Raw genomic sequence first — 27,336 nt, forward strand, 5'->3', positions numbered from 1 at the left:
GTGTACTTGGTTTTGTTTCATTCTGCAGTTCTTTTGGGAATTATACACAGTAAAATGTCCAGTGTTAATTCAACTCTGACAGAGTACATATGAACTGTGGGTTAAAATACCAAGCTCACGCAAACACAAGCTCAACACAAGTGCATATGGCAAGCTCACCCTCTGCCCAAGATGGGATTGGTTTTCGGGGTGCAGATTCATCATCAGTAGAATCGTCGCTGTTCTGGTCCATTCCGTAGTCCTCTGGGTTAGCACTGACAGGCAGAGGCTTGTTACCCCCTTTTGGAGTGATTTCATATGACTGTGGAGAAGACCTCTGAGAATGAAAGAATCATTAAGAATTGTTGGAGGACTGCTTATAGCTGCTAGGGGGTGTGACTTCTAAAAATTTAATCGCTAAACGATAACAAAAATGCCAAACATTTAGGAAAATCTCTAAATGATGAAACACATTTTTAGCCCCAATGTGATTAAAATAATGTAGAACAATTTCCTTGTACTATTATCTCTGTGATTCTCATGTTTTACCAGTACCGGTGTCAGTTTCAACAATTGACTGATGTTGTGATATCGATGTGGGAAAAGTGTTCCTTGATCAACTCTCAAGTGATAACAAGTTGTTTGCTTGGGGCGTAGAGAAAATCTGACAATCCTCAAAATGCTTTGTAAAAAACAGAAAAGAAAATGTAATTTGATCTCACTGTGAGCAGATTTCAAAAAATAAAGTCTGAAGTAAACTTTGCAACACTGTCCTAACATACTCAAAAGCATGTAGGCCAAAGATATACACACTCGACAGTGACTGTGTGACAACCCGGTAGCAGCCTCCCTATCAGTTGGAGTCTGACCGCATCTAGTTCTCAGTAAACATCAATGAGAGCTTTCACTTTGAAAAGGTGTGCTAAAACAGGCAAGAAAATGTGGTGTTCCTGTTCTTATTAAAGGAAAGCTTTGTTGACTATTTCTTCACCCTTACTTAAAGCGTATTCATTTAATATTTTGCCTGCTTTTTATTTTGTATAATAAACATATTTTTTGAGGATTCAGTAAACTAAACAGCTTGTTAGCCAACTATTGTATCCTCTCCTGTATCGCATTTAAAGGTGTTCGCCCTGTAGGCTACTATCCCTAATATGGCGCTTTCCCATGATTTGGCGTCTTATGTAGACCAGTGTTTGCTTTTGAAGTCCGCTCTGTGACTGCTTATGCAACTTTATAAAAGCAAATCTTGGCTATAATTTGGGTAGAGCGTGGATTAAACAGAAATCAGGGTTCCCACTCATTTTCGGAAATAATTTTCCAGGACTATTCAAGGACAATTTCCCTGGGGGACAATGGGGGACAATGTGCAAGCACCATAACCATTCAAAACTTTGTGCTGCCGTGTAATCTCAGCAGCTAATAAAAATGAGAAAAGTGGAGAAAAATATGCAATCTCAGCTCTAAATATACTGTTTAATAGCTTGACTTATAGCCTAGCCTACAATTTTCCAGGACCTCACAAATATTTCCAGGACATTTTGTAAATTTTCTCATTTTCCAGGTGTTTCCCATGACTGGAAAACTAGTCGATAAATTTCCAGGTTTTCAAGGTTTTCCAGAACGAGTGGGAACCCTGAGAAATGTGGTAAATTTAGAACCCCCCCAACCTCATTTTAACAGGTAGCAGTTTATCAATTTTCTGAAGTTTTGTCCATCCCTAAATAGCAACAAGCAAAAAACATCCCACATGGCATCTCATGACACACATCGGAAACTTGCACAAAAAGAAAATGTTTTCCAAACTATACGTGAATCACATTCAAACACAAATCTAACGTTTGTCAAAAATCATAGATTAAAATATAGATGCATGTGGCCTAAAAATATTTAAGACCTCATAAAATCCAATTAAAAACATTTTTATCCTTAAGGACCCACAGACACCATGATTAAGGCAGTGAGTGGGGTGGTGCATAGAGATACATTCCATGACACAGAGGCATTCTTTAACCAGTTGACATTGCAGCTTCATGCATTTTTAAAAATTCTGAATTGAATGAATTGTCGAGTACTCAACTGTAAACAATGTAGATCTACGTCAGCTGAATTATCTTACTGTGGTAATTGTTATTTTGTCCATGCAACAAGTATTCCCTTAAGCTCACAAGACGTAATGTACATTCAGTACGTATGTGACAGCAGTGTAAGGACAAAGTCATAGAGTCATAGAGGTACTGCAGGTGTGAGCCTATACCTCAACATCCATAGTCACATTGAGTCCTGTAGCCTTCCCCACAGGAGTTTTCATGGACGTCTAGGAGAAAGCAGTACTATGTAAACATATTTTTTCACAAAAATCCAAACATTTGTGGTTTTTGAAAATGTTTTTAAAATATGGATGTAAATACACACAAAAGAAAGCTGCACTTTAACCTCATGTCAGTTTTATTTCAAATTTGATAAGCTGACATAGACAACCAAAGCCACAAATTGACTGCACTGTGGGTGCACACACACATATTCAGTGAGAGACACTACCTCGATATCCATAGTCAAATTGAGTCCTCCAGCCTTCCCCACAGGAGTCTTCATGATGGATTTCTAAGAAAGATAGAAATTTTATGTAATCATATTCTTTCATTACACTTCAAACTGAAGGGGGGGGGGGGAGTTTTGGCCTATAACATTCCAATGAAAATAATTTCAAGCACAATTGTTTTCCAGGGCATTTAGGCTATTTTATGATTTTACATGACTGGAAAACCACATCAAAATATTTCAGTTTCTCCAGGATACATGGGTAGCCTGTCATTAGTTATAGGTTTCACTGCAATTAGTGAGAATCTGAACCAAAATGGCTGTAGTATGGAAAGATCCTCTGGGGTAGGGAGCAGTCGACAAGCCTGTCAACAGCTACAGACATCATAGCATATAGAATAATTAGTGGCTGGCTCATTGAAAAGGTCCTTTCTCTAATGTAATGCCAAAGTACTATTCCTTCTATTAATACTCCATTACGTGCAAAATGTAACCACTCAGAGAGGTGTTCCTTGCACAGTATACTAGCACAAATTTACCAAATTTACTGGCAAACTAACCCACACAACTGATGGAAGATACTCTGCTATTCAAATTGCACTGTATAATTAAAATTTTGTCCAGTTGGTTACATATTTCAACGATTAAAGCGCAATAATTTGTACATAAAACGATTTGTGAGTGTTCAATGATTAGTCAGAAATTTGGTGGGGATTCCAGTAATCAGGCATACATTCACCTAACGTTCCAGGAAAAAATGATTGGAGTATCGAATGCATTGTGTCAGCATTTTATTAGCCTACTTTGAATCTGGCATCATTACCAGCAGTTTATATTGGTGGAGTAGAAACAATATGAACATCTGTCCAGACTTTGGTATTTGAACGGTTGTATTTTACTGAGGTGCTGCTATAAATATACTCTATACTGCAACTCTTTTTCTCTGTTATTTTTTATACCCCCAACAAAACTAGTCCAAAAGGTCATGAAATGAATCAAACCAATACAATGGAGCAATCTAGTAAGCTCAGGTTCGGACTTTAAAAGGATTACACGTGAAAACACCCTAAAGCTAAACTGAATATGAAATCAAAATTTTGGTTATTCAAATAGGTTAGTCAATGCAGTTAAAATCAATAGGATATTTAATAGTAATGTATTATTATATGAATATAATAATTGTATTGATAAACACTTGTTAATGAGTTCTGTAATGACTTAAAATGACTTAAAATGCATGAACAATGAAGCATTCTAAAAAGAAGTATTTTCTGTGTATGCCTTTATGCATGTTTCCAAACACACACTGATTTTGATCTTACCAAAGAACAAATTCAGATAAGAAAAAAAATGATGAATATGGAAATGTTCATAAGTACATTTAACCGCATGCATGTTTCATGAATGAGGCCCAACGCATCTTGTGCAAACTAACCACGGGAAAAGGTTGTTCTGGGGCCATTATAGGATTTCATGGACCTAGATTTTTTAAGAGGATGCAAAAAGTTATAAGGTATTATGAATCTATCATTGTTAAAAGTTTTATTCTTTAACATAGGGACTAAAAACAAGTTTGTAACAAAGGATCAGAGTGGGAATTAGAAGCACTAACAGTAGATTACCGGTTTCCACGATGTGTAGCTTGTACACCATCTAGCTATTCACTTCGTCATTAATTTGTCATTATTTAGCATCCAAGCTACAACTGAATGAGAGAAATCCCTGACATTTTACATTTTTGGTAACGATGCAAGGAGTTAAAATTAATACAAAATGTCTGCTGTCCTCCATAAATGATGTTGAGTAGCCTGAAAATGACCTAGGGTGCAGTCAACTGTTCAGTAAATATTCAGAAAATAGAGCAATTTGAAACAAAACATGCCAATTACAAACTATTAAGAAAAATTCTTGGCTCCCAATTCTGTTATAAAACGTGTATTTTCCCCATAAGTGCGTCATGGCCGAGGATTCCACAATGCTGTGTAATCCCAATCCGACGAGTTTCAGGCCTAGTAAATATATAGATTGAAAATGCCCTCTTTGCTTGTTCATACTTTGCATTGGTAGGAAACTAGAGAGAGTTGAGCTTCCTCTGTTGAACAGACAAGGTACCGTACCAGTTTTATTTATCTGGTCACCCTACAGAGCAGAGAAGTTCAGCAAACCATAATGTCTGAACCAATATCACCTGCAAGCGTGACTGCTTTAATTTCCTGGCTTACCTGGATCTCCACAGTCACAACATTTCTCGCAGCAGCTGTAACAGCTGCAGCCCTCTCCTGCTCAACCTGCTTCTGTCTTTCCTCCTAATGCAGAAAAGGAGGATTGCATATTGTAAAAGCAGCACACAATATAAAACTAGCATGCAGTTAAGAACAGTTGTTAAACTGGACCACTTCTATACTCACATTTATCTTCCTTTCCTCTGCCTCCTTCTGCTCTTTCTCCCGGGCGGCCTTCTCCAGCTCCCGCTGCAGAGCTAGAGCCTTCTCCCGCTCTACTTGCTCCCTGTGAGACACAAAATTAGATCATAGAAAATATTCTTCTAATTCAGGCAAGAACACCAATGCAGAGTCTCTCCCTGTAAGGCATGAGAACTTCAGAGCATGGACTACATAAGCAGGCCTTGAGCAACACAAGTTTTTTTAAAAACGTACAAGGTTTTATGAAGGTCAGTCGCAGCTGACCAAAAACAAGACAAATAACAGTAATGAATAATATCCTCATGCATGAGTTTATAAATTGCTTTGAGAAGACAATTCAGTTAATGTTTCTAGAGGGAAAGACAAAACCTTTGTGCAGCTGCCTGCTGCTGTCGTAGCAGTTCTCTCTGTTGCTCTTGCTCCCTCACTCGCTCCTGCTCTTTCTTAAGTTCTAGAGCACGATGGGCTTCAGCTAACCTTCGGGCTCGTTCCTGCTCCTCCTCTGCCCGCCTCTTCATTAGCAATTCCTGCTGCTTTTTCTCCTCCTCCTAACAAGAATCAACAGTAAAAAGTAAACAGCAAGTAGCCTGTTGGTTATGGAATGAATTAACCATTAACCTACACTCATAGTGCATTACATGTGCAACAATTTTTTCCATTGAAAATATGTCATTTTTGTCATGTGACACTTGTCAAAAAAATAAATCAGTCTAAATCAGACTTTATGGCCAATCCTCCAGGGAGATCCTCCTGGAAGACTACAAGAGGAGCTGGGCAATATAAAGGAGTCCAGGATAATTTGCAAAATCCTGTCACGCAGCATCACAAATCACTTCGATGTTGATGAAGTGGCCTCTTGTACAGTTCACATACATAAGTGCATTCTCTGCTGGGGCAAGTACATACAATCGATGTCAGAGAGAACCCTAGCGAATCCGAAGTTCGACATGAATTGAATGTATTCATAGGCATAGTCAGACAAGGCTTTAGGTAACAGCATGTATGGCCCAATTTGTAAGGTTAGATTGAGGTATGCCATCAATTGAATTTAAAGGATGCTGGAAAGACCCACTCACAATAAATGTAGCGAAGCTGTGACTTAATTTTACAGCAACAAACACTGCATGGGACAAGAGGTATTAGTCTCCAGCAAATCAGATGACGACAGATGATTATTACACCCTGTCAGGATAAGAGCAATTTACAACCGCATTCCACTTTGCTGAGGGACAGGTATGTGGTCCTTGGCCGATGAACACTCACTTCAAATGGATGGTAAATGGACTGCATTCATATTGCGCTTTTTATTCAAAGCGCTTTACAATTGATGCCTCTCATTCACCCATTCACACACACATACACACACACTCACTCACACACACACACACTCACTCACTCACACACCAACGGTGAAAGGCTGCCATGCAAGGTACCAATCAGCTCGTTGGGAGCAATTAGGGGTTAGGTGTCTTGCACAGGGACACTTTGACACGCCCAGGGCCGGGGATCAAACCAGCAACCCTCCGACTGCCAGAAAACCGCTCTAACTGTGCTGTTACCTCCTGAGCTATGTTGCCCCCACAAGCACAACTTCCATCATCTTCCAATCCTTTGAACTATCAGGTACACCATGTGACCACGAATCAAGAATATATGAGTAGTTGATGCAATGCAAAACTACAAATCCTGTTTTACAGGTCTCAAACTACAAATGAACTTCAAATTTTTACTACAAAAACTACAAATAATGTTGGCATTAATTTTCCATGTGCAATAGAAGAAAATCTGCATGTGCATGCACCAATCAAAATTAAGGTATATACAGCCATTCAGGTTACGAGTGACTCATAACTAATCAGTGAGCAGAAAAGTTATGCTAAGATATGCCTATACAGCAGTGGAAACGCTGCTCACTGAATAATGAAATAAACGAGAAAAAGTGTTTTAAAATGATACCATGTCATTCTACAGTCAATATCTGGGACTAAATATTGAATAAATATACAACCTTACCATTGGTTTTACGCATAGAGATATCCCCTTTGATACTGAGTGGTCATATATTGTCTTGGACAATCCGTTTGTGAAATATACGTGCATGTGTGATGCCTGGGTACCTTCCAAAATAGCTGTGCGTAATACCACACCTGTTGTTTACGGCGTCGTCGCCCTTTTTAGTACAGTCTGGCTTCGTTGACAATTCATTTATTCAGTAGGTGAGAGTATAAGCTTTCTAACGATGTATCACGTCTAATTTTGCTTTTGGAATAGCGTTTTATAAGTCAGCGTAACCGGAAGTTTTTTTATCATCGCATTCAATTAGGCATTCACGTGGTAGCAGTAAAACAAAGACGCTGCTAACGAGACCTTGTCAACAATTTTTCGAAATTTCCTGGAAAATACTATTATTATTGAGGACTTCTGAGCATAGCTAAGCCATATGTTTGCTGATAGACCTAGCTGACATAGTTTTCTGGTGTAAGACAGGAGCGGATAGAACTGTATCATTGACTTCCTGTCTCTGTCTCCATCTACTGAACACAGATAAGATTATCATTTCTATGTAAGTAACTACTGCTCAAAATACTTTGGTTATACGTTATTTTTTGAAATGGAGTGTCTTTAAATAGGTTAGTGGTATTATATAATGTGGATACGTCACACTGTAATGTAAGCGTTAGTTAGTAGTGTAATAGTTTTTGTGAAACATGCAACAGTGATGACGTGAGAGTTGGAGCATTGCCAAAACGTGGTGGATGGTTGAAAATTGTTTTCATGTCCCATGCCCATACAAGAAAACATACGAGAGTACAAAGTATAGAAATACATACAAGAGTTAATTACACATGTAGGTACTGTACCGCATTGTGTGACAATATTTTTGCATTTAAAAAAAAAATCTGATAGCAATGTTTCATCTTAAACCTTCATAAGGGGCTCATTTATATGCTTTATAATGGCCAAAAAGCATTTTATTCAATTTTGGAGAGATTTTGGATATATTTCTGGACCCTGGGATATTTTAGACTTGTAATTCTTGTAATTTAAGCTTGTAATTCCCACTTGGAAATGATGCAACAGTGAGTTTCTTGAGTCAAAACAGTTGATTTGTGGTGAAATAAGTGAATATGTTGTGATTTACAGCAATGCATAATTTAGACATTTTGGATTGATTTGGAGACGCTGGGTACACTGCTTAGTTTTTGCTTCATACAGCTATAGTAGTTCTACATATCCACCCTTAGATTTTATGAACTTGTGGTCAAGAAGTTTTTGATCCAGCACATGTATAGTTTAACCTGCTGTATATATGCAATCTCTCAGTATTTCATTGCAAACTAAAAAAGTGCCAATTCATTTTTGATTTTTTGTCTAGACAATTGCATTTGTGGAACTTTATTTCTTCAAAAATTATGAATATAAACTAATCTGCGTTAGTACTGTAAATTGTACAAATGTCTTGCTTCACTTAAGCCATTTTTCAAGCCTCTGTGATGTTCACATCTGGAGTTATAAAGCTTTAAATAGGGTTAACTTAGTCTTTTCCTGACATAGCTGTCAGTACATGTACATGCATGCCTCTTGCATGTACTTGAACAAGAGGCTATGGACCTGTATTTTTCAAACACCAGCAAACAATAGAATATGAACATCATCAAACTGAGGCGTGGTGTAGCTGTGCATGAATGGTATCACTGGTGTAATTCTGAATCTTATAAGAAACACGTTATCAACGTACAAAAATGCCAAGTTACTTACACATACTAAGCACTGTCAATAACTCATTCATTAAAACTGGCTAAATCTAGGCCTGCCATTAAAAGTATTGATATCAAAATGACGCCAAGTTACTGTACTACTATATAGGCTATCTTGCCTCACCAAAATAAAAGAAGCTGTATTCCAAAGCAATGCTACCCAATGTTTTCTAAATTGTTTCAAGTCACTTGGCCCTGTGTGTATAAGCATATGGAGTACATGAACAGGCCAAACATACATGTGGATAGGTCTGTAAGAGTTAAGATTGATTGAATAGGCCTGTCAAATTTGTATCATTATGTATGTATTTTAGCTGCCCAGCCTTGCTGTTGCGTGAATGATTGTATGTTTCTTGGTATAAATGTCTGCTCGTAAATGTCAATGTTACATGCTGAGAGGGAACTGTCCCCATGAGGATAATGAAGTATTGTATGTATGTATTATTTATTTTACATGCACTATTCATTGTAAGTAGCAAATATACGTACAAGAACTTGTACATTTAGTAAAATGAACTTGACAACCAAGTATAAACATGTTTTCTGGAGGAATATGCTTTCAGTATGTATTCACCAGCCGTTTTGTACATTCATTTAAATGTCTTGCATGAGACAATTTGAGGTATTTGACACTTTGATGTGAGACAAAGTTTGAATGACATTGTAAGATTGTAAGATTAGAAAACAGGGCCAAGTGACTTGAAACAATTTACAAAACATTTGGTAGCATTGCTTTGAAATACCACTTCTTTCATTTCGGTGAGGCAATATTGTTTGTTGTACAGTAACTTGGCGTTATTTTAATATCAATACTTTTAATGGCAGGCCTAGATTTTGCCAGTTTGAATGAATGAGTTATAGACAGTGCTTTGTATGTGTGAGTAACTTGCCATTTTTGTATGTTGCAAACATGTTTTTATGAAATATTTCTTTTTGCAAAGTGTTTGTTATGAGAAAGTGAGAACAGTAATGCAGATAAATGTAGACGATGAGAAGTATGTGTACACATACATGCAAACACATATACAGTGTAGGCAGTGCCAGATGTAGACTGGTTTGATTGGGAGGCAGAGCAAGATTTTGGGGGGGCCAAGTTGAGGACATGATTTGTGATGAACAGCGGAGCGGAGCTGGGTGTAAAAATGCGAAGTAACCCTTTAAGAAACGGTTGTGATTATGGCTATCCTTGTGTGAATTAGTACAGTCTGATAAACGTGTACCGTTTAGCACTTTCACATTGCTATATATGTAAAACAATGGCTGTGACAAAGGGTGTGGTGGTGTAAATATAAAAGAGGTTTGCACCATTAGAAAATCAACAGAAATGTCCCCGGTGTATGTACTTACTGATTTGACGGCCATCCAACGAGCCTTCATTGACAAAATTATTAGAAAGCTCATAGAATTTGAGCTCTGTAGGTCGCAACTTGTGTACACTCCTGTCCTGCTCAGTTTTCTGTTATTTCGTTGAGATGCACTTTCAGTGTTTCTAAGGTTTATAAGGCATTTTGATACGCTTAGCTGTAGGTAGGACTCCTCTTCGCTGTTTTGCTTAGCTAGAACACTGACCTTACTTGAGAATTGTATGCAGTAGAACAGGAAGGAACACTTGACAATAGAGACTAGCAGCACACACATGTCCGCACAATTTTTGCGTATTAGAAAATAACAGTAGTATAAGAAAAATGAGGACAAATGACGAAATTGAGCAGTTTAAACAATATGTTGTTAGAATGGACATGTAGGTGAAGTCTGACATGATCTCAGACTATTGTGCAAAGAAAATAGTGATCATGAGCTAGATGAGTTCCCTTATTGAACGGTATATAAAACAGACGGTATTACGAGCCACTTGTGTAATTAGTGGTTGAAGTAATCCGTGAAATTGCACGGCAGAACTGTTGTATAAATGTACTTTTCTCACGTTCAGTACTAATAGTTATAATTATGAATGAGTGATATTTTTAAATGTAATGTTTTAATGGGGTGTTGAAGACAGTTCATACATAGTAATTGTTTGTATGTGGGTATATAGAGAACAGGGCGAGGTATCATGAATGTAGAAATGTGGCGTTTGCTCATAAGAACGTTTTCTACAGTAGCCAAGTGAAGAAATGTAGTTAGTAGAAATGCCACAGTGGTCAGCTTGTAACTTTAGGAAAATAAATACATTTACTGTCATGAAATGCATATGGCTGGCCGTGAGTGACTTTTGGTAAACATATGCATTGAAGATTCTGATATTTTTATAAGTGCAAAAGCAATATACAATTATTAGCGAGCAATATAAGTGTAAGAAAATGTTAGTTTAAGATATGAAAAGATCTGCCTGATGGCGAGGCGGGATTCGATCTTCCGACCATGTGCTTCACAGTCAATTACATTGGTAGTGCGCCACCGTCAAGTGGCTGTCTAAAAGCATGAATATTTTGGTGAAATGTGTTCATGGTTTTAAAGAAGACAGGTCAGTAAGCACAGCTGAGCTCCGGTTGTATCCACATGGCCTGGCGATATTGTAGGCAGTTACATGAACAAGTAGATGGTATCTCATGATGCAGTCTATACGTTCGGTGAATGGCGGGTAAATGTGGTGCAAAAGCAATAGTTGATAAATAATAGACAATTATTAGTGAGCAAATAAGCATGTATAAGAAATTTGCTCCATATGGGATTTGAATCTGTGACTCAACGATCCATAGACCGTTATGTTACCACTGAGTCACAAACTGACTAGCTGTAGAGACCGGCAATTTTCTTGGGCAAAAAGAAATGTGCATTTTCCGTGTGTGTGACATTTTGATTGCCTGGTGTTGAAGGATTGGCCGGTGTACATAAAATGACCAATGGGGAGACATATTCTTTGTGGGCTAGGAGCATTTCTGGCAGGGAAAAGAAAAAAGGAGAAAACACAAAATCCCCTTAGTTTTGGGTTTTATTGTGTGGACATTTTGAAATGAAGTTGTTTATGAATTCTGTCTGTTGAAATAAGGTCAGAATGTACAGAAATGAATGTTTTTAAGGGCTGAGAGTCTGTGGCTGTTCCAGTTATTTCTATGGGGAACCCTGAAAAGTGCCAAACTCTCGGTGTTTTATAAGTATGGGACATGCCCTGCCAAGGCGTAACTTGGCTGGATGGCATACCTGCCATCCCAATTCCATTTTATGGTGCAAGTCTACTCATGTGGTCTTTATTATTATTGTTTTACACCAGCTGCACTTTTCTTATAATGAAATAGATTCTGCATTAGTTATTTGTAATGAAAAACCATGTTTACATATTCTGTGTCAGTGCTGCCCAGCCCTGTTCCTGGAGATCTACCATCCTGTAGGTTTTCACCCCAACCCTAATTTAGCTGTTGAATGACGTGTGCTTTGTTAGGGTTGAAGTGAAAACCTATAGGATGGTATATGTCGAGGAAGTCAGGGAAGATCTTGTTCATAGCAGCAGTTGTAGCTTTTCAGGATTTAGCTGGCTGCCAGACGTTTTCCTTTTCTTGTCCTTTTTTCCCACGGCGCGCAGGAACTGGCGCATTGGGCTATGCGTGGCAAATTGTGGTCATTCACGGAAAACCTTTGAGGGTTTTGCTTTTTTGAAAAAGAAAAAAAAGCACAGGTGGTGCTTCGTTACGGAGCTTTAGAATGTCGCCAGCAGGGCATGCATGTGAGCTCAACAACACATTTCTCATAGAAAAGGTAGTTTGTAGCCTTTTTTTTTTAGTTAATTACAATGGTGGTAGAAGTGACAAGTGGTACTGTGCTGTTAGCCTTTATTGATCGCCATAAAAGGTTAATGTAAAGTACCTAGCACAATCTGAAAGCAATAACCCATAAAAATGTACTGTGAATAGTACTTGCTCAATCGAACGGTAAATGTGAAAGACATTCGATTAGTCAGCGGCACCAAAATTTTCTGTCACACCCTCAATAAACAGCAAAAATCCCAGTAGAAGACTGAATTAAATCTTTTAACGTTATATATTTTCTGAAACGTTATCGATTCCGCTTAGCCACAGTGAGTGAAATTAGGCGATATGAGCGTATAGTTTCTATGTAAATTACGTTAAAAGGATTCAGCCTTGTTGTTTGCTACCTAAACTTCACAGCACAGTCATTGCCATTATCATGATTGTAGCATGAAGTGTCTATTTTCAAAATCCATTTCAACCATTCACAAATGACCTGGGACTTTGAAGTTATAAGGCCGTATCAAGTCTCTAGTGAAAATATTGACCTGGCTATATCAGTCAGAATTCTGAGAGAACCAACTGCCATATATGAGTGCGTAAAATCAACCAAAAAATACAGCTCGCCAAGTTGCGCCGTGGGTCTGGACGGTTTCGTGCTTGTTTTTAAAAACAAGGATGTTTACTCTGACTTGTAATTTTGTAGTATTAAAGGGGTACACTAAATCACTTTTTTGAATTCTGAAGCCGAGTATCAAGTCTCCATTTCATACATCATATTTCACTTTTCTTTTGTTGTTTAAAACAAAAATCTAATTATGCCCTGCCACCGCATTTTGTGCAAAAAATGAGTCATAAACTAACCAAAGGTGAAACGTTTTGTTTGTGTCAGCAGGAGCCTAATTCAGAGAAAGAGAAGTAGGTAAAAACCTACTTCTATGTAATCAAGTCAAAGCCCCATTTCCACCCCTTGATTGATTGAAGGGTAATTATGTAATCAACCCATCTCAGACTACTGCGCAAATTACCCTGTGTTTGAGTTGTGACAGCCTGGACAGCGTTTTTTCTCTTTAGATTAGCTTAGCTAGAAATCCTTTTTAGTCTTTTTTTGTTCCATTTTCTATATCATTCTTTTGCTTGACATTTGGCAGTTTAGTCTTCTGTAGTTAGTAGTAATGTTAGTATTTTATAGCTAGCTAGTTCGTTAAGAGGTAAGGCAGCTAGACTAGTTTTTATAATTGTACATAGCGTTTTCAGTTGTTATATTAGGCATTGCTAATTGCAGGATTTGCCCATTTTAGTGTCAATTGCAGCAAGTAGGCTATGACTGTTTCTTAATTTTAGTTGAGATAGGTAGCATGGATTTCACTTGTTGCGTCGGTGGCTGTCAAGAGACACCACGATAGGCCTACTCACAAAATGACCCTTCATTTATGGCCAGCTGGTTAATGTTCATCTGCTTTTCACTGTGGATCACTGACGTGGTTCAAGGGAAGTAAATAAGACAGATAATGTCAGGAAATGATACAGTTGAATCATGTGTTATTAATGTAACTGCATTAGGACAGGACTAGTCCTATTCAGTATATTTAGGCAAAATAGCATTGCTGGTCTTTAGGAAACAGTGACTCAAGGTAACTGGCGAACATTATAATAAAATGGCAATTGCAGCTAACATGATCTACGTTGGGAGACAGAACAGTGACAGACATGGGATTTCCCCCCTCTTTTTTTGACAAGCGCAGGAATGTTTTACCATAGATTTTAGCAGTGGTTAATTGCCTTGCTAGCTCCACTACCAATGCATGTGCATACAACGTAGAGATGCGTTGATCACTAGAGCCAGAGCGGTTGGCTCCAGTACAGGCATTTCAGCCTCTCATTTCAATGTAAGTGAATGGTAACAATATGATCAAAATGCAGAGTCAAAAATTGTATACAAGAAAATTTAGTTGCAACAGCTGTTTATGTAATATCTCTGTGTGATGTCTCCCCATGTGTTGTTTTTTTTTTAGTTATTCAGTTATTTGGACAAGACTAATATTTTGTGTGCGAATCAGAGACAGTTGGCACCATAGCAGAGTCACTGTGTCTCCCACGCTGGACGACCGGACTTCAAGCCCATATAAGGGTCTCCTTTTTCCCTACTGCAGTCTCTGACTCCAATTCATACAACACAGCAACGCCTACAAACAGCACTTCCCGGGCTTCAAAATGCTTTTAACCAAGACCATGGAGAGTGAATGGGTGGGATCACAGTGACTTGGATCCATATTTTTTCTACAGCCAATGGTCCCAATTTGCATCTCTTAAAAATATGAAGTGGGCGGAGACAGGCCAAAAGCTTAAGTTGCTGTACACTTTAAAAATAAACATTTTTGTTAAACTGGCAGTGGACTCAGATGCATGCTACATTTGGTGTCCTTTTACATTGCTCAGCCAAGGTTTCATTCGTAACAAGGACAAAGGATATTTTTGAATTTCATAAGGGTAAAATTCTAAAAGTCTGAGCATTTCTTTGCCATAACCTTAGAAATGGAATTTACAACTCACTTAAACATACCCACAATATTGTTTGATAAAATTTTAGCTTTGTTAAACCTTTTTCAAAAATATCAATGTTTAGCAAATGTTTTTGGCTTACAGCTTGCAAGATTTTCCTCCTCCTGGCCTCTTCCTCTTGCCTCTTCCTCTGCTCAAGCTCTTCCTGCCGTTTGGAGGCAACTTTCTTCTTGGCCTTCTCCTCAGCCAGACGCTCCACACGCAACTACAAAAAAAGGGTAGTATTATATTTTAGAAATTTTGTAAATATATTCACCATTGTCAGCTAGTGACAAGGACTAGCTTTTCAAGGACTGGCACTGATGTATAAACCACTTCATATGTCTGATGACCGTCAATTGACTGTTACCAAAATAAACTTGAAGGGGTTAGCAAGTCAGGAATGTTTAACTGACCACTTTTAGAGTTATCGATACCCTTGTGTGGGGAAATACATGTGAGGAAGACACATAGTGGTAGTTGTAGCTGTGCTACCCAGCAACAACCCTTATTGATTTCTTCTCTTAGCAGACTCATAAGATAAAATATCTGAGGCTGGTAGACATTTGACAAAGCTGCCTGTTCCCATAAATGTGTCATATAGCACTTGCAAGAAGATGACAAAGTTCTCCCAGCATAGACTGAATTCGCAACAACTGGGTACTATTGGCTTAAACTGGGAAACATCAACTATTTTCAGCAGTACCCGCACTGATACAAACAGAATTCTATGGGTGTTTTCTTAATGTGCCATTTGTAGTTCAGAATAAATCCTCATCAAAGCCTGGAAAAGAATCATTTGAGAGGTTTGTCTACATTACATTACAATTATTTGGCAGACGTTTTTATCCAAAGCGACATAAAATAAGTGAATTTATACATTCTTTAGGGTCAAACATCTGGGCAAACTTCAGGAATTTATGAGTTAGCTGACTGAACTGCATCGTCTGATCCAGTTAAGGATTGCAATATTTGGTGAGCTTTTCGGTTACTTCACTGAACTTTTTATTACAAGGTTTTGTGCTGTGAACTTGTAACACCATTGTTCAAAATGTGTACATCCGTTTATTGTAAACGTAAGTGTGTCTCTTGGAAAGCCTGCCTTCTCAAAGCGTTTATTTTTTAGATTGATCGATTAGTTGGTTTACGGAATGGTTTACTTTTGTATCTGGGAATATTCAAAAAATGAATATTCGACAGCTAAGAAGATGAAGAATGTACTTCTCTTTTGTGTTCTTGCTATGCCCTGACGAAGGCCTTTGGCCGAAAGCTTGCCATTAAAAAGACACATTTTTGCAATACTCTCAGTGTGCCCTCAGCCTTTTATTACATTGCATGGTTTTATCTTTGGTTGCACCTGAGCAATTGTCAGATGTGCGGATGATTCTTCTACTATTAACATTTTTTTTCATCCAGCAATACCTTTCATCCGAGGTATTGCATACTTTTTTATTATGTTGTCCTTCCAAGCCATTAATGCCTTGACGACTAACTTTGCTGAGATGTTTGAATTTTCAACAAGTGATGCCGAGAGAATTTTATTCCCTACCCAAGACACTGCTCACAACTTTTCGAATTCCGTGTGCCTGGAGGATTTAAAAGTCAAACTAAAAAGACTCAAGCAAAACGAATCTCGACTTAAACTTCACGGAAGCACCTTAAGCGAATACTGGCGTGTGAAGCGCATCCCAAGAGGTCTACGCATCCAAAAAGCCCCAACCAATCGGAAAAACAACAAGGACTTTGTTAAAAAATGGTGCGATATTATCAGTAAGTGCTCACATGATTAAACTTTATTAATCATTGAAGCAGTCTCACGAAAGAAGGAGGATATTATGCAAGAAATCATTAATCAGGAAACGCTGCTATAAGAAAAATGTGGCAGAGATTTCACGCAGACCATGGAATCCATTAAACAACTTTGAAGTCCTACGAAGAAGGCCTGATGGCGATCAAGATCAGAAAGTATAAAAGAGACACTTCCGATTATCAACACAATCAAGTCTAAACCTGGATCAATGAGGGAGATGCACTGCCACACAGGCCACAGAGGGTCCACTACCAAGTGGATAACGACTTCCCCAGCGACTCCAACTCCCACCAGAGCACCTGCTCAACCAGGGAGAGGGGCAGTGGCGGTGGACGCGGCCGATGGCCAAAAAACGGAACACGAGCCCGAGGTGCCACAAGAGGACTTCAATGTGGAGCATCATCCTCTCACTTGCCGGCAGACAAGGACTGTATAGTCAACTTCTGACAAGGTACTCTCTGAAACGCAACTTGGTGTTCTTAGTAAAGGCTTATCATTTGTGCCTGTTTCTCCTACCAATTCTTTTGATGTTAAGACTGATCTCTCTCGTTTTTTCATAAAAATTTAATTAAGGCATTTCTTTGGGGATAAAAATGTTATGCAGCAATTGCCTAATGTTACCCCCTTTAAACCTAAGAGTACTTTCTTACCTCCTATCACGAATGCTTTTCTTAACTTTCTGTAGACTTGTAGAACAAGTGTTGAATTTTGTTGATTCAAAGCCTTTTTATTTTTCTGACAATCTCACTCGTGAGGAAAGAGTCGCTTTACAGCAACTTGCAGATGACAAACAACTGGTTATCAAGCCCGCCGATAAAGGGGGCGCTATTGTATTGCAGACTTTGTCTGACTATAAGGCTAAGGCCTATAGACAATTAGACGATTGCCATTTTTACAGAAAACTTGATTTTTACCCCACTGCCTTTCAAACTAAGGTCTCAACAATTTAACACTTGCTTTAAAAAATAATTGGATTTCGATTACCTTTTCTGCCAACACCCTGTCATACCTGTTTTTTACACACTCCCTAAGATCCATAAGAATCTACACAAACCTAAAGGGAGACCCATAGTAGCAGGTAATGATTCTCTCCTCAAACCACTTTCTAATTTTGTTGATTTCTTCATTAAGCCCTTTGTTAGTTCTCTAGTTAGTTCTACTGCTGTTATTAATATATCTATGCTGAATAGTTTACCAAGCGATACACTTCTTGTCACTATGGACCAAGAAAGTCTTTATACTAATATATCCTATGATAGAGGTCTTGAAGCTCTCGGTTTCTATCCAAGATACCGTGATACAACACCCCCTAGTGAGTTTCTGTGAACATGCTTCTCTGGTCCTGAAACTTGGTTTTTAATAGCTTGAGAAACCCTTTCTTCACTAAAATTTTGAAATGGTTCAGATATATAGACGATATCTTTTTTGTATGGGCTGGCACAGAAGAAGAACTTACTACCTTTGGTACATTTCTTAATGGTTGTAACCCAGATCTTAAATTCTCTATCGAGTATGATGCTAAACATGTACATTTTCTTGATGTGTGGATTGAATCTAATGACGGTAATCTTATTACTACCCTGTATCAAAAAGAGACTGATAGGAACACAACCCTTCTCGCTAGCAGCTCTCATCCCACTACCCTGAAAAAGGGCCTCCCTAAAAGTCAGTTTTACAGACTCAGACGTATTTACAATTCTACTGATGATTTTATTCACAAGGCCTCAGCTATGAAACAATGCTTCCTAAGCCGCGTTTCCACCGCAGGAACTTTACCCCGGAACTAGGAACCTTTTGAGGAACTCAGTGCGTTTCCACCGCAGGAACTAGGGTCTAAATTTAGTTCCGGGGGCTTTATTTTACCCCCCAAAAAGTTCCTGCTCGGGGGGTAGTACTTTCCGAAAGTACAGGAACCTTTTGGGTGGAGCTTGCAGCGCTGAACATTTCTGATTGGTTTTTGTGTTTGTTTTCAGTCGCCATGTTTAAAAATATGCAGCCGCAAACCAATTTATTTTCATAATAACTTCAAATCAAACTTGTATGTTATGCGGCGCAGTAGCCTAGTTTTGGTTATAGCCTGCCAACGTCTTGGAATTATAACGTGTGCTCTTCTGTTCTTTTCTTGCTTTAGTATTCTTTTTATAATTTTTTTAAATAAAAAACATTTGTGCTGGGACAGCATATTACGTACCAAAACATTCAAACGGATTAATTCGGTTGCTGAATATTTTCTTCCGGATTTTCTTTGTTAGCCCGTTGTAATTGACTCAAACCGTTTGATACAGTTATGTGAGGTAGGCTATGCGGTAGTTCTGCGTAATTCACATTGGTGATACAGTAAAAGCAAACCGGAAATCACCTTCCGCACTTTTTGTCAGGGTAAAATAACAGGTTAATTCTAGTAATTGTCCATTTAGCTTTTTCAGACTGCCGTAATTTTACTCTGCCATTCCAATTCAATTCAATACTCTGCCACTTCAATTCCACAGAAAGACCAGGAAGACTATGGACTAATTTATGGTGCATGGTTCGCATCTGGAGGGCACACTTCGCTGCTCGGCTAGCAGTAACTTCGAAGGAAAGCAAACGGTGGCTGTACCACTACTAATTTACATTTTCACGCAAGTCCGAGTTTTCGTTCTATTCTTGTCATTTTGCGATTTGCGATATGGAATTGACGATGAGAAAGTAATCAAACAGCAAATTGTTTACAACATGTGCATGTTTTCTGCTGTTGTTGCCAGTTATACATATAAATGTGAATGCATTCGGTCGCTTCGGATGTCAAGACATGAAAGCGAATGTTCGCATAAAAACATAATGAATGTGTTTGAGAGGATATATAAAACAGTTACAATCTGACTATTGGCCTGTTATATCCTATTTGTTGCATAACAACGGTCCAAGTTCAACTACCAACGACAGTTTTGCTTGACAACGGTAAAATAAGCCCAAACGGCTGCAGAAGAATATTTCAATTCCAGGTGATTAAATCGATAAAAAAAAAAAAAAAATACAAAAGTAACCATATATAATCATTGTGGGTAACCCGTTGTATATAAGTGGAATAAACCCCTCTGGGCTGTCCCGGTTATTAGAAAATAATGTAGGCTACTTCGGTGGTAGTATGGGGTTACAGAAGAAATCATAGAACAGATGGACTGACGACAACGTCGCTATTTCATACGTCAGTGGGCTAATTTGCCTAATCTTCGCGGGACTTTAGACCGCGGTGGAAACGCAGACAACCATGGGCTGAAGGAACCTTTTAGTTCCTTGAAAAGTAGTTCCCGAGTAATTTTGGTGGAAACGTGGCTCTAGATCGGGGTTACTCTAGCGAAAACGTTAACAAAGCTTACAATTTGGCACTTTCAAAACCACGACTTGAGCTTTTACAAAAAAGCCAGAAAAAGAGTAAAGATTTCTCGGTCATGTGTATCACTACTTTTTCTCCCAAATCTTTAATGTTTAAAAACATAATTATGAAGCATTGGCATCTGCTCACATCAGATCCTGCTCTTGTCTCTCAATTCAAGGATCCCCCCCTTGTCGTTCACAAAAGGGCGCCCAATTTGCGCAATAAGCTTGTCCATACCAGTCTTAGTACCGGCCCCTCGCAGTCATGCCTAGTACCCCTTAGGGATGGGAACTACCCATGTGGAAACTGTGCCCAGAGTCACAACACTTCGAAGGCCTATGATTTTAGTCATCCCCAGTCTGGGAAACGTTTTCGGGTTAAAGGTGTTCAACGCCAAAAATGTGATCTATGTCATAAGATGCCCGTGTGATATAATTTATGTAGGAAAAACGTCAAGATGTCTAAACCAAAGAATCAGTGAGCACAAAAGTACTATCAGATGTAAAGACCCTGATTACCCTGTCACCATTTATTTTAATAAATGTGCCCACAATGTTGCCTCCCTTCGCTTCATTGGCATCGAAAGGGTTAATGCGCCTGCTAGAGGAGGCAACATTGAGGAATTACTTTTGCAGAGAGAACTCTACTGGATCCATACTTTAGAAAGTTACAATGAAGGGGTCTTAATGAAGAATTTGACATGCGAGTTTTGCTGTAATTGCCTTTCTATTGATCTTTAATTTTTTGTATATATTCTTCATCGTATGCGAGCAACTACGGCTAACTATATACCCAAATATAATCTTTATATTTGTATATATTTCTTCAGGTTCGCAGTGTTCCTGTTTTTATGACGGTATTCCCTGATGTATGGTATACTCAACCCTCAACACCATCTTTTTATTTTTGCCGACACATGGATTTTAGGCATTTTTTACTCTATTGTGCTATGTAATGCACTATATTGTACCACTATATATAATGGCTTCAACTCCGTGCTTAATTTGATAAAACACTTCTCATATGTAAATTGTTTGCAATGCACTACAATGAAAATATGATACTTAAATTTTTTGTGGCATGTATAGCTATTTCTGACAATGTGGCTTAACTGCATGGACCCCGATGACGTCTTTTGGTGTCATAAATCACTACAATTTGTTGTCAACGAAGATCTCCGTAATTTCCAAAGCTGACTCGGTTTTCTTTATTTTGTCAATGAGGGGAGGGTTTGAACTTTGAGTGGCATGTATCTTTAGCCATTCGGGTGCAATCTGTGGTGCTTTAACTATGCCAACAAAACACGCCCAAATTTTCGCGTCAGGGAAGCCATAGACGACAGTGCCATTGAAAGTTTGTTAGTAGAAGCTTTTTGAGAGGATGAATAATTACTTTTCCTTGGCATGGATCCATTTGAAGTCAATATCGGGTGAGTTCGTTTAGTCCTTGAATTCGTCATTATGCTGAAAAAATTTCTAAACCATTTTTATTGATAGTATTTGCGTTTCTCTGCAAACGTGCGAAAACACGCTAGTATAATAAAACAATGACGGTAAATATATATATATAGTCCACATAGTTCCGTTGCTACCATAATGTAACAAACTTTCTCGTGTCTACAGCTGCCGTTTCTCACTGCAATTACTAATATTGAATATAAACAAAAGATGCAACTTATGCTGTAGTCTGCCAATGTCTAAACAAATACGGTACTCTGCGCGCAGCACGCAGGTAGCAGGGATGACGAGTTGATATTTCGTTTTCGGTTTTGTTTTTTTTCAATGTCACATTTATTATTTGAAATATGTATTATTATTCTATCTGTCTCTGAGGCACTCTGAAATGTGCATTCTCTGCTAAGCTGAGCAATGGATTGGAATAGAGGGTGTGCATTGACGTCACTTTCCCACCGGAATACGCCCCCTCAGTCGGACTGAGTGGCAAAACATGCTGCGACATGGCTGCCTTTAGTAGAGGAAACTGCAAAACCAGGAGTAAAACAATTATCTGCTTAAATTAAAGGCAGTTGGACTCGACAGTGATCCTGACAACTTACCGAAGAACCAGTGGTCCATGGATATTGAACAAGAAATCGGAGCTATCTTTTTACAGACTGCCGAAATCTAAAGAAAAGAGAAGCAAATGGATCGCTGCAATTCGCAGAAACAACTGGAATCCAGGCACCGAAACGCGGACTTGCGGTTGTCATTTTGTGTCAGATATGTTGGATTTTTGGGTAAAATCATACTTTAATTTATATGCTTGGCTAGCTAACACTAACACATCTAACCATCCCCCCTTTGTTTATAGAACACAAGGCTCATTATCATGGATGTTTTTTTTAATAAATGCTGACAAAAACTTTACAGTTACACAGAATATAAATGAAAGATGCTAAATATTTAATTGATGAGTAGTCAATACAGTACATAAGATATGACTCTAGTCTAGAGTCATTTCTGGTGCAAGGCTCAGGTGCCAGGCTCTTCATGTACATAATGCCACATTATAAAGCAATGGCACGTTCAATTGACATGACATTTGGTGTGGGCACTCAGGGATTAAAGCAAGAAAAGATTTGTGAGCCTGAAAAGTTGTCCAGGAGGAAATGTGTACAATGTATTGAATTAAGTATTTTATGAATTTAAAACTGCTCTATGCCTGAAATCTGGCATGGTGCCTGAGAACTTTAAGCTCTGGGTACTACATACACCCTGGACTTACATTGCAGGGTGTTTTCATTGTGGTGGACATGTACTTGTGGAAATATATTACAAAAACTTTTTTTTTTTTTTTTTCATAAAACAAATTACATTTTTTGCTTTGAATTGCTATTTCTGATTATCAAACTCTTAAAAGTAGAAGTTTTGGTAGATCTGGGTTTCCAAGAGATTTCTGATAAAACTGGTATGTAATACTTGGGGCTTCTTCTTAATTATCATGTAAAAAAATGAAGATAGTGAAAAATGGCTAAAAACTATTTAGAGTCCTAGGGTTTAAGAGGGAAAAATCACACAAGAAAGAAAAATTTATTTTAAGAAAAAACTTAAATTTCTGGGATTGCAACTGCGGTTGGAACAAAAACCTGCATATACCGTGGAACCCATTAAGGACTGAGGTTAAAACACATTGTTTAAATTAACAGTTGCTGATGTAAAGGCCAAATACTGATCTCTGATCACTATCACTACAACAATGAATGGACATTATGGAAGCACTATGAAAAATAAAAGGGAAATTTAACTGATACAATATATAAATATCTAGACAGTTTGCTATTAATGGCATGGTGCATCAGTAGGGAGGGACAGAAACAGACCATAGATAAGACAGGGAATGCTAGAGAGACTGTAGACAAACTAGTACCGCACACCAGCAATCGTGGTGCAGTCACACAGTTCAACCACACGCCGCCAGTCCATCGCAGAGCACACACAGCATTCACTCACAATCTCATTCCAAGACCTCTTAACCTAACCTGCATGTCTTTGGACTCTGAGAGGAAACCGGAGTACTGGGAGGAAACCCACACGGACATTGGGGTGGGGTCATTTTAATCAATTCACGAATTGGAATTCTTACATGTCATTATTTGAACATGGAGGGAAAAAAACAACAATTCATTTTCATCTTATAGAATTGATGCATGTTTATTTGCAGCTATCTAACCAATGACTTTCAGTTCTAAATGCTCGATGATCATTTATTATCCAAAGTGTACCTAGATTTTAAATCGACATTTTATTTCAACCGGATACATTTTATTCAACGGAAACTCAAACTGAGTTTGAATATCTTTAGTCTATGTGTATGTAAACTTTTTGCCTCAACTGTAACTCATGAACAATGATATAAAAACAAAGCTGCCTTTAATAAAGCCTACCTTATCATTTTTCTCTTCAATATAAGCCATCTTCTGTTCAATCTTCTTCTTCTTTTCCTCTTCTCTCTGTTCCTCCTTTACTCGTGCCTCCACTACTTTCCGCAGGCGCTCATCTCTCTTCCTACAAAAATAATCACATGTTCAGGATGGGGACCACCGAAGGACTTCTTCCAATCCAGACGATGCCAAAAAGCAGCTGAGGAAAAGATATCTTTCATTTGTACGAACATGAACAGGTGTGTTTTACACATTATAAATTCAGAGGAAAAATAAACAAACTGAATAGTTAGTGATGCATACACAGACGATTGACAAATAAAAGGAAAAACCATTATCAACCATTCATCATGCCCTGCGGATAACGGCATTGTCATCCCGGAAGAGACCATTCCCATCAGGATATGTTTCATCATAGGATAAAGGTGTTCAACCAGAATAACTTTGGATTGATTTGCAGTGACCCTTCACTCTAAGGGAACAAGTGGACCCAAACCATGCCAGGAAAATACTCCCCACAGCATAAGAGCCACCAGATCCCCTCACCGTAGGGGACAAGCATTGAGGCCTGTACAGTTCTCTTGGTGAACGCCACACATGCACTTGCCCACTTGTTGAGAATATGGTGATGGAAGACTCATCTGACCATATCACTTTTTTCCCCACATCTCAGCAGACCAGACATCTCTGCTGACCAGTGTCTATTCTTTCTGCACCACTGAACTCTCAAATCACACCCGTCTTTTTATGCACTGCAACCCTACTATAATATCCCTCTCTATGTAGTTGTTGAACTGTTCCTTGCTGACAGTCTGATCACGTCCTGCATTGATATTCTCAGTCACCTGAAAAAGAGTTGCTTTTCTGTGTTTCCTTACATATTGCACTAATGCACAAGTATCACGGTCATCGAACGTGCACTTTCGACCACAATTTCCTACCCTATGATGTCTTTCCCATAGATATAAATGCAGATGTCACTTTAGTCACTGTTCCTACTGAAACACAAGCTAGTTGAGCAGTCTTTGTGACTGCAGCTCCTGCCATCCGTGCACCAAAAATGGACCCTCTAAGTCATTTAGATCTTTTGCTCTCGCCATCTTTATCCAAAATCAACGTCAACTGGGCCTGCTTAGCATTTTTATATATGCCACAGAGCATGACAGGATGTAAATTGCTTAATTGTATCATGCAGTATGTCTGTATGGAAGCATCTGCACAACCGAATCGATGGATCTGTCTCTGGTGCTTTCAGGCACAATGTTAATGTTTTGTTCAGGAGGTACATATCTGGAATACAAGGAAAGCATTTATTCAGACTTTATGTTATGGCTAGATAATGTAATAGGCAAGCAACACTAAAACATGTTTCTATAGCATGGACATACACATTTTGTTAATTACATCTTATCAATAGCAACTAAATCTTTAGTGGGGACGAGGGGAAAGAAAAAAAAGTTTAATGAATTACTGCAAGAAATTACAGATGGTTTTTGCAAGTATAATCCACTATCTTCATAAAGTAAATAATGTATAAATGGGAAACTGTAGCAATCTTGAAAAATTAAGCCATTGTTTGGTCTTCCATTAATAAAGTGCTGGAAAATGTTATCTGCCATTTAGCCTAGCTCGTTAACGTTACTGAATTCTTGGTTGGAATAACAATACTACAGCAAGAATTATAAAAAATAAAAATAAAAAGCCAAAAAGAGCTTTTTAATGTTAGCTATAATTAATGATTCAGCATGACCAAACATCAGTCTAACTTTCAGAATCTGAGATTGCATCGACATAGCCAAACGTTAATCATGCGCAATATCTAACCTACCTACCGGCAGCTCCATTTATACTTTATTTCTTATTAATCTTATCTTTTGTTATTTTAGTTTATTTCTCTTATCGTTTCAGCACCATTGTTTTCCCTTCACATAGCTACACAACGATGCTTGTGGGCTAGACGTGTTATCAATAGGCACAATGCAACTTACCTTGGAGCAAAAGTAGCTATGTCTGTCACTGACTGAAAGTGTCAAAAAGTTTTATCACAACAGACACTTTCCTAAGCTAGTCTTCGGATCGGGGAATGGAATAAAAATAACAAGAGAATTCCTCAAAATACTGTTTATTAAGGAAGGGTTAGACTACTTAAAACAAGTATTTTCATTTTTTTGGTACTTGCTCCCAAATTCTCATTGTAAACCAGAACACATTTGGGGAACTACCGAGGTTCCCAATAGTTCCAGATATAGATGGTTCCTTAAACTGTTTGATGCAATGGACAAGAGCAGGGTTCATACACTTTTTCACCAATGATTTTCAATGACTTTTCCATGACTTCTCCACAACCTTTAACTGAATTTCCATGACCAAAACAAATGACTTTATCTCAGCGGGACGATTTAAAATTATTTATTGTAACAGCTCCAACTACCCTGTACCCTCCAACAGACCCTGAATGGTCTTGATATCTGGGTAGAGGAGCACAAAATGAAACTCAACCCAAAGAAATGTAAAGTTTTACATGAGTTATCCACCCGCCCTGCCGACTCTCTCCAGTGACCAGAACATCCTGGAAGTCTGTGACACTGTCAAGGTCCTGGGGGTCACCATCCAGAGTAATTTGCATTGGGACAGTCAGGTGGACCACATGCTGACCTCAGCGAACAGGAAGCTTTTTGCTCTGCGTCGCCTGAAGAAATTTGGTGTCCGAGACCCAGAACTGGTTTCCATCTACACAGGCTACGTACGCCCGGTGCTGGAGTATGCAGTCCCCGTCTGGCACAGTTCCCTGACTACAGACCAGGCTAAAAGGCTGGAAAGCACGCAGAAACGGGCTTGTAAAATCATACTTGGCCAGAGGTACTCAGGGTACCCAGAGGCTCTCTGCACTCTCGGATTGTGCACTCTATCAGAGAGACGCACTCAACTGTGTCTTGGCTTTGCCAGAGAGCTGCTAAAGTCCAACTTCAGTGACTGGCTACCCCCCCTCAGGGAGGAGCTCACAGGTCGTCAGAGAAGGAATTCAAACCAACTGGCCATCCCAAGATGTCGAACTGAGAGATACAGGAGATCACCAATCCCCTATATGTGCAGACTCCTAAATGACAGCGGATTTTAAATTTAAATTTGGGATACGAGATTAGATCTCAGCTTAGATAATTGCAATATTTAAAATGTTTAAAAATATACAGGCGCAACCCGATTTATTTTCATAATAACTTCAAATCAAACTTGTATGTTATGCGGCGCAGTAGCCTACTTTTGGTTATAGCCTGCCAACGTCTTGGAATTATAACGTGTGCTCTTCTGTTCTTTTCTTGCTTTAGTATTCGTTTTATAAAATGCTAAGCATTCGTGCTGGGA

The 27,336-nt window shown here is 38.6% G+C and overlaps 1 protein-coding gene across 3 annotated transcripts in view; it reads right to left on the reverse strand.

The window, feature by feature from the left end:
* The window catches only part of incenp (inner centromere protein), a 129,166-nt gene that overhangs the window by 14,339 nt on the left and 87,491 nt on the right, over nt 1-27,336 (reverse strand). For 2 of the 3 annotated variants that reach the window (XM_064335670.1, XM_064335669.1), the window contains 8 exons: nt 23,977-24,097; nt 15,029-15,151; nt 5,313-5,491; nt 4,929-5,028; nt 4,743-4,826; nt 2,521-2,583; nt 2,237-2,296; nt 160-316 (listed from right to left, as the gene is read on the reverse strand). In XM_064335670.1, coding sequence (XP_064191740.1) covers nt 160-316; nt 2,237-2,296; nt 2,521-2,583; nt 4,743-4,826; nt 4,929-5,028; nt 5,313-5,491; nt 15,029-15,151; nt 23,977-24,097 — 887 coding nt within the window. The remainder of the gene's footprint in view (nt 1-159; nt 317-2,236; nt 2,297-2,520; nt 2,584-4,742; nt 4,827-4,928; nt 5,029-5,312; nt 5,492-15,028; nt 15,152-23,976; nt 24,098-27,336) is intronic. The other variant, XM_064335671.1, reaches the window with a different exon arrangement.

The sequence above is a fragment of the Anguilla rostrata genome, chromosome 5 (genome assembly GCF_018555375.3).
Source record: "Anguilla rostrata isolate EN2019 chromosome 5, ASM1855537v3, whole genome shotgun sequence".
In the NCBI taxonomy this organism is placed as follows: domain Eukaryota; kingdom Metazoa; phylum Chordata; class Actinopteri; order Anguilliformes; family Anguillidae; genus Anguilla; species Anguilla rostrata.